General features: G+C 44.0%; 1 protein-coding gene across 1 annotated transcript in view; it reads left to right on the plus strand.

The window, feature by feature from the left end:
* LOC107117018 (DNA (cytosine-5)-methyltransferase 1-like) overlaps nucleotides 1–8,060 on the plus strand; it is a gene marked incomplete at both ends in the record, with an annotated part of 52,658 nt that overhangs the window by 30,596 nt on the left and 14,002 nt on the right. Inside the window, 3 exon segments of the mRNA XM_015419050.1 lie at nucleotides 497–718; nucleotides 1,763–1,955; nucleotides 7,639–7,729. Coding sequence (XP_015274536.1) covers nucleotides 497–718; nucleotides 1,763–1,955; nucleotides 7,639–7,729 — 506 coding nt within the window.

Consider the following 8,060-nt stretch of genomic DNA (forward strand, 5'->3'; position numbering starts at 1 on the left):
CTCTCTCTGTCTCTCTCTCTCTCTCTGTCTGTCTCTCTCTCTCTCTGTGTCTCTCTCTGTCTCTGTGTCTCTCTCTCTGTCTCTCTGTCTCTGTCTCTCTCTGTCTCTCTCTCTCTCTGTCTGTCTCTGTCTCTCTCTCTCTCTCTCTCTCTCTCTCTCTCTCTCTCTCGTTTGTTGAGTGTGATTCTGGTATGTTACTGTGTATTTGATTCTGGTATGTTACTGTGTCGCTGGACAAACGCAGGAGTTAAATTCGAACTGGCCTTTCCTTCTAAGAGTGGGCGGTCGCTTTTTGATAAATTTGCATGTAGTCATCAAAAAGGCACGTGTCGAGGCGCGTGAATAATTTGTGTTCACCTGGCGTCAACGAACAACAGTTAAAGGCAAGACGGTTCAGTTTCCGAAAAAGCGGGTGCAGTTCTGGCAGTTCCTTAACTGTCCGCACCACATCCAACTGTCCGTTTTCTACGGTGGGCTGTTATCTCCCTCCCCCCAGTCTGAGGCTGGCCAGCCCCGTCAAGCGCCAGAAGAAGGAAGCGGTGGATGAGGAGCTGCACCCGGAGCACTACCGCAAGTACTCGGAGTACATCAAAGGCAGCAACCAGGACGCGCCAGAACCGTACCGCATCGGCCGCATTAAAGCCATCTACTGCAACATACGCAGCAACGGCCGCCCCAACGAAGCGGAGATCAAACTGCGGGTCTACAAGCTTTACAGGTGAAAAGCGGCCTGTGTGGTCTGACTTCTGAAGTGTGTGTGTGTGTTGGGTCAGTCGGGGGGATCGCGGGGGATCGCAGTTCCCCCGGGTGAGGTACGGGGGGCGGGGCACATGACGAAGCCCCGCCCCCTGCTTCCGACCCTCATTCAGCCAGGAGGAGGCAGGAGAAGAGGGAGGGTAAGTTGCTTCCTCCCTGCCTCTCCCCACCCCTGCCTGCCTGGGGCCAGGGAGGGCCTTCGCGGGGCTTCCTCGCACTCCCGCCGGCCTTGCAGGTCCACCGCCGGGCCCCTCATGGGGCTCGGCAGTGGAGCTGTAAGGCCGGCGGCGGCAGCCGGGACCGTTGGGGGCGGGGTGTGTGGCCTTATGACACACTTCCGGTGATGTCAGGGGGTGTGGCATATGCTAATGAGTTGTGCTAATGAGTCCCCCTAGCTCTTTTTCTACGAAACGACCCCTGCTTGAAGTAATAGGTATTGGAACCAATGCTCCCTCTAAGCTGTGGAGTCTTGTGAGCAAACATCCTACTTTGTGAGTTCCTGGCATTAAAGTTGTGAGCAAGCGATTTGGCTACTGCCTAAATCAGTTTGCTCTGGAGCCATCCCTCCTGAGCTAAGACAAAAAGGTGTGAGCCGGAGGCTAAAAAACTGTGAGCTAGCTTGTCACTAACTCAGCTTAGAGGGAACACTGATTGGAACCCTACAAAGACTCATACCCCACCCCCCTTCGGTCCGGCCACCATTTTGAATTTGTGTGCCTGGAAGAAGCAGTTGCCCCTTACTGAGCACCAAGAAAGATCTCAGTGGGCGTCACATTGGGGATCCCCGAACGAGACAAAGCACCCCCTAGGTTTAGTGGCGACGAAACTTTGCAACAAAGAATTCTTGGGGGGGTGTTGCATTTGGCAGAGGTCTTTTTTGGAAGAGGCCAGGCGGCCGAATCAAGGAAGGACAGCCCATTTTTTAAACTTCGCTTGGCGTTCCGGCAGGTCGGTCCCCTCTCTTTCATCCTGCTGTAAGGCAACGCTTGGTCTTGTCTCTTCCCAGGCCGGAGAACACCCACAAGTCGGTGAAAGCCAGCTACCACGCGGATATCAACCTGTTGTACTGGAGCGACGAAGAGGCCAGTGTGGAGTTCCGAGACGTCCAGGGCCGCTGCACCGTGGTGTACGGGGAGGACCTGACGGAGTGCATCCAAGACTACTCGGCCAGCGGCTCCGACCGCTTCTACTTCCTAGAGGTGACCTCTCCTGCGGCGTAGCCGGAGCCCTGTCGTGTTTGCTTCTCTTCTTTCATTCACTTAAAATGTCCGTGAGCCGCCTTTCTCCCTTGCAGAACTCAAGGCGCAGCTTACGGTATAGCGTTATTTTTTAAAAACCCACAACAGTCATTTAAATAAAACAGCCTCTAAAGTCACAATTTAAAAACTCCAGTTAGGGCTGCCAATAAATAAACAACTGGTGGTGGTGGAAGGTGCCATCCAGTCGCAGTTGACTTACGGTGACTCCTTAGGGCAGAGGCCTCGATGTCATTTGTTACGAGGGCCGGATCTGGCATAAATGTCACTTTGTCGGGCCGGGTCACGTGCAGTGCTCCCCCTAAGCTGTGGGGTCTTGTGAGCAAAAATTCTCCTTTGTGAGCTACTGGCATTAAAGTGGTGAGCGAGCGATTTGGCTCCTGCATAAATTAGTTTGCCCTGGAGCCGTCCTTCCTGAGCGAAGACAAAAATGTCTGAGCCGGAGGCTAAAAAACTGTGAGCTAGCGCGCAGTAACTCAGCTTAGAGGGAACACTGGCCACCTGTGCCATGAAAGGTAATGCCAGGTACCGGAGATATAAACTGTATAAAGGACAGCAGCTGGTAAGCTCCAAATTGTTGTATCCTCACTGCAAGGCCTCATGGGCTGGGAGGGGGGATGCAAAGGAAAACCCGTTTGGGCAGACTGGCAAGCCTGTGGTGCAGCACCGGGCAGATGCTCCCACGCTGCTTGATTGCTGCCGATGAGGTTGTTCTGCCATGCTGAGGCCACAATCCGAGTGACTGTGCCCACTCCCTGCCCCCCGAACAGTCTCCCGTTCCCTCCCTTGCACTAGTTGCTTGCAGGCCACATACAAGCCCTGGATGGGCCAGTTCCAGCCCCCGGGCCTTATGTTTGACACCCCCTACCTTAGAGTTTCCAGAGGTGGTTTTCCCATTGCCTGCCTCTGTGTAGTAGCCTTGGACTTTCTCATTGGTCTCCCCTCCAAGCACTAATCTGGACCGACCCTGCTTAGCTTCCGAAATCTGGTGAGATCAGGCTACCCTGGGCTATACAGGAATAGTGCTGGAGACGTTTCAGCAGAGTGTGCCCCGTGGGGGTCTAGGGTTGCCCGTCTCCAGGAAGTGACAAAGACAATAGGGAACCCTTAGTGTAAAGGTATAGCCACAGGCAACACCCGCCAAGGGAAGACCATCTACAATTCACAACAGTTCCTTCGAAGCTTTTTTTTAAAAAAACAATTTCATTGGAATATATCAAAAATTCGAACTATATGTATTCTTACACATTAACATATATCCTTTTCTTCTAGTAACCCCCCCCCCTTTTGACTTCCCGCAGTGCTCCAACCTCCAGCCCAAGTCTTACTGTTTCCTCATTTCACTTTTCCCATTAACAAAATTCTCTTGGTAACATATCTTTTAACTATTTTTCTTAATATCCTTCTATTTTTTTTAATAGTTATCAAAGCGAAAAAGGTTATTTTTTACGTCCCAATATTTCTTCAAATATTCTTTTAAGTCTTTCCAGTCCATGAAAAATTCTTCTGCTTCCCGATTCTCTAAAGTTTTCTTGTCATTTTATCCATTTCAACCGTGAAAAGTAACTTTTTACAGCACTTAGAGATGAGAAACAAATGGAAAAACACAACGCTGCAAAACTCAATGAAATAATAGAAAAATATTACAAAAATCTATACCATCAAGAATACATAAATCCCCAAGGAACAAAAGAATACTTAGCAAAATGGAATAGGAAGAAATTTAATGGGAAACAAAAACTTATACTGAATAACCCTATTTCACAAATAGAGATAGTAGAGGCAATTCGAAAGCAAAAAATTAATAAAACTCCAGGCCCAGACAGTATTCCAATAGAAGTGTATCATAAATTTGAAGACCAAATAGTAATACCATATAAGGAGGTACTACACGAAATAGAACTAGGAGGAAGAATGCCACAAACGTGGAAGGAAGCATTGATTACGCTAATTCATAAAGCAAATACAGATGGGAAAGAAGTAAAGAACTATAGACCTATATCATTGCTGAATGTGGATTATAAAATCTACGCCACCATACTAGCCTCAAGATTAAAGAAGGTCCTGGTTGAAATAATACACCAAGATCAAACAGGATTCCTCCCTAATAGGCAAATGAAAAGCAATATAAGGACGATTATGAATGTATTGGAATACTATGAATTACATCCGAGTGAACAACTAGCATTAATATTTCTGGACGCAGAAAAGGCCTTTGATAGAGTAACCTGGGACTATGCTACAGAAATTAGCGGTTTGGGATTGTGGAGAAAATTTCTACGCAATGATCAGAGCAATATATTCAAAACAATCAGCCAAAGTAGTCGTAAATGGGGAAACGACAAAAACTATCCCGATTGAAAAAGGCACAAGACAAGGGTGCCCTTTGTCACCTCTACTATTTATATTCACGTTAGAAACCCTAACAGACTTGGTAAGAGAGAATGACAAAATAATAGGCTTAAAAATACAAAAAGAAGTGTATAAGCTACAGGCTTTTGCGGACGATTTGGTATTTGTAGTTGAAGAACCGATAAAATCGATACCAGTATTGATGGAGGTAATCGAGAGCTACGGAGAAGTTGCGGGATTAAAAATAAACTATAATAAGACAAACATCTTAATAAAAAACTGTACGATATGTCAAAGTGAGCAGATAGAAAAAGTATCTCGATTGAAGACAGTCACTAAAATTAAATATTTGGGAATAACCATGTCCAGAAGGAATAATACGCTAATTGAAGACAATTATGTTAAACTATTAACGGAAATAATGAAGGATTTAACAAAATGGGGAAACCTTCAATTATCTTTTATGGGTAAAATAGCAGTCCTAAAAATGAATGTGTTACCGAGATTCTTGTTCTTAGCGCAAAACATTCCAGTATTGAGGAATACGAAAATATTCAATGAACTTGATAAAATATGTAGAAGTTTCTTATGGGCTAAGAAACCACCACGGGTTAAATGGAAAGTCTTACAAGATCGAAAAGAAAAGGGTGGATTAAATATTCCAAACTGGAAGTTGTATTACTCTGCTGCGGCAATGTCATGGATTAAAGAATGGGCCTTACTAACTAATAAAAGAGTGCTAACGCTTGAAGGTTTTGATCTGGACATGGGGTGGCATGCGTATATGGGTTACGACAAAGATAAAATACATAAAAAATTTAATCAGCATACTACCAGAGGAGCATTAAATAAAATTTGGCAGGAAATTAGAGATCAATTCTATCCTAAAACACCAAGATGGCTCTCACCCTTAGAAGCTTTTATAAAACCCTCGCTAAGAAAAAACACAGCTTTGTTAACCTATGAAACATTATTAGATGAAACAAGTAAACTAAAATCCCAAGAAATGCTAGAAAAACAAGGTATAAAGTTGTCATGGTGGGAAAATATGCAACTAAAAAAATGCTTTGTGAAAGACGAAAAAAGAGGTTTTTACTGTGGAAAAAATGAGTTAGACAAACTATGGCTGTCGTCGAGTGACAAATTAATTCAAAAGCTATATAACGTATTTCTGACTAATTATGAACTAGATGAAGAGGTCAAGAGTACAATGATTGTATGGATGCAAGATCTAGGCTATACGATAGAGGAGTGGTCTAAAATATGGTTAACTGCAAAACAAAGGAGGGCGATACCTTATAAGGAAAATGTGTTTAAAATGTTTCACCGGTGGCACTGGTCCCCGGATAAAATCGCCAAATGCTATAAGAATGCACCTAAAAACTGCTGGAAATGTAAGCACAACGTGGGCACCTTCTACCATATGTGGTGGAGATGCCCCAAAGCACAACAATATTGGCAGAAGATCTATAAGATGTTGACAGATATGTTTGAGGCAGTATTACCTTTTAAACCAGAGATGTTTCTGCTAAATATAATGCCAGAAAAGCTGGAAATGGAAGAAAAATATGTAATTGCATTCATTATAACAGCAGCTCGTATTTTGTTTGCCAAAAGCTGGAAATTAGAAAGGATACCATCCCAGAGAGACCTGATTCTCAAAATACAAGAAGTAGTTGAAATAGATAAACTGACCACTATACTGGGAAATAAAGATATGGAAACATTCAATGCTAGATGGGTAAAGTTTTATAAATGGACGAAAGTAAATAAAATATAGTGTTGAATTGTGATAACTCTGTAAGAGACTGATGAATGTAGAAGTGATATATGCATGATGTAATGCATAAGAAAATTAAATAAAAATATTGTTTGTTAAAAAAAAAAAAGTAACTTTTTAATCCACTCCCAAATTTCGGGAGTTCTTTCTTGTTTCCAGCATTGAGCATACGTCATTCTAGCAGTTGTAATCATATACCACATCAAAGTCCGTTTTGCAATGTTGACTTCTTCCATTTTAAGTCCCAGAAGTAATATTTCTGGTTCTTTCTTGATTTTACCTTTCAAAATTTTCTCCATCTCTGTATGAACCTCTGTCCAAAAATGTTTTGCTTTATCACATGTCCACCACCACATATGGTAAAAAGAGCCCTCCATTTTTTTACATTTCCAACATTTGTTTGACATATTACTACTTATATTTGCTACCTTTTTCGGTGTCATATACCGTCTATACATCATTTTATAGCAATTTTCTTTTAAATTGTTACATGTTGATATTTTCATTGCATTTTTCTATAAAAATTCCCAAGATGACATATATATTTCCTTATTCGTATTAACTTTGAAGCTTCTGAGCTGTGCCTCTGTTATTTTGGAAATCGGGTTCCCGTTTTACCAGCCGCTGTTGAAGATCATTGAAACGTCTTGATTTATACCCGGGAGAGGCATCCGGCTGTTATCCTTTCCACAGTGGGAGTCTTCGCTGCTCCAGTTACTTTCTGCTGGAGGTCTACAGACACTTATCTATGTATGGAATCGCAGAGGAACCGACTGTTAGTTTTGAACATGTTCTTTTTTCAAAACTGTGTGCAATTGTCATGAGCAATCTGTTGGATCAATGTCTATACACTCTATTGGGTTGTGACCACTAACCCTGAATGTAATATATAGTTGTCGTTGTGAATAAGCTTACACTTTGCTATGTTAAGTGAGTACACAATTCTTATTGCTTGTATTAGAATCTCCAACAAATCTGACTATAAAGATCTCTATAGAGAAATGATTTAAAGGATGTAATGTATAGTTTTGAACCTAGTTGTGAATTGTAGATTGGTCTTCCCTTGGTGAATCTCCAGGAGGTGGCTGGAGATCTCTTGGGATTACAGCTGACCTCCAGGTGACAGAGGACAGCTCCCCTGGAGAAAACGGCCATGTGGGAAGGTGGACTCTGTCATTATGCCCCACCGAAGTCCCTCCCCCCTCAAACCCCGCCCTCCTGAGGCTCCGCCCCAAAACCTCCAGGTGTTTCCCAACTCGGAGCTGGCAATCCCAATGGGGCGTGAGGTCTGTCTAACTCCCTACTGATGCCCCAGACCCACCCTTGGGGGCAGTCGCTTCACTGCCAGAGGTGCCCACTGGATAACGCGCGGCTCTTTGGTTCTGCCTACTTCCTGTTGGTGTTCTTTGGGCTTTGGAGGAGCCTTCCGCAGTCTTTTGAGCTGCACTGGTTTGGCGGCAGGTTTTGTTTTAATCCCTTCCTCTTTCCTTCCAGGCATATAACGCGAAGACAAAAAGCTTTGAAGACCCCCCGTATCACGCCCGAAGTTCTGGGAACAAAGGGAAGGGAAAAGGAAAAGGAAAAGGTGGGCAGTCTTAGGAAGATTTTTTTTTTTAATGCATTTTCAGTCTCTTCCTCCCGTGGGTCATTTCGTAGAAAAAGAGGTGCAGGAGCTCATTAGCATAACTTATTAGCACAACCTATTTGCAGATGCCACACACCCCGACATCACCGGAAGTGTGTCAGAAGCCAACACCCACCACTCAGGCTCCACTGGACTGTTTTGGATTGCTGGCTATTGGGAGGGGTGCAGGAGGTCATTAGCATAACTCATTACCATAACTTATTTGCATATGCCACACACCCCGACATCACCGGAAGTTTGTCAGAAGGCAACACCCACCACTCAGGCTCCA

The sequence above is a fragment of the Gekko japonicus genome, unplaced genomic scaffold (assembly GCF_001447785.1).
Source record: "Gekko japonicus isolate JY-2015 unplaced genomic scaffold, Gekko_japonicus_V1.1 scaffold5387, whole genome shotgun sequence".
NCBI lineage: Eukaryota > Metazoa > Chordata > Lepidosauria > Squamata > Gekkonidae > Gekko > Gekko japonicus.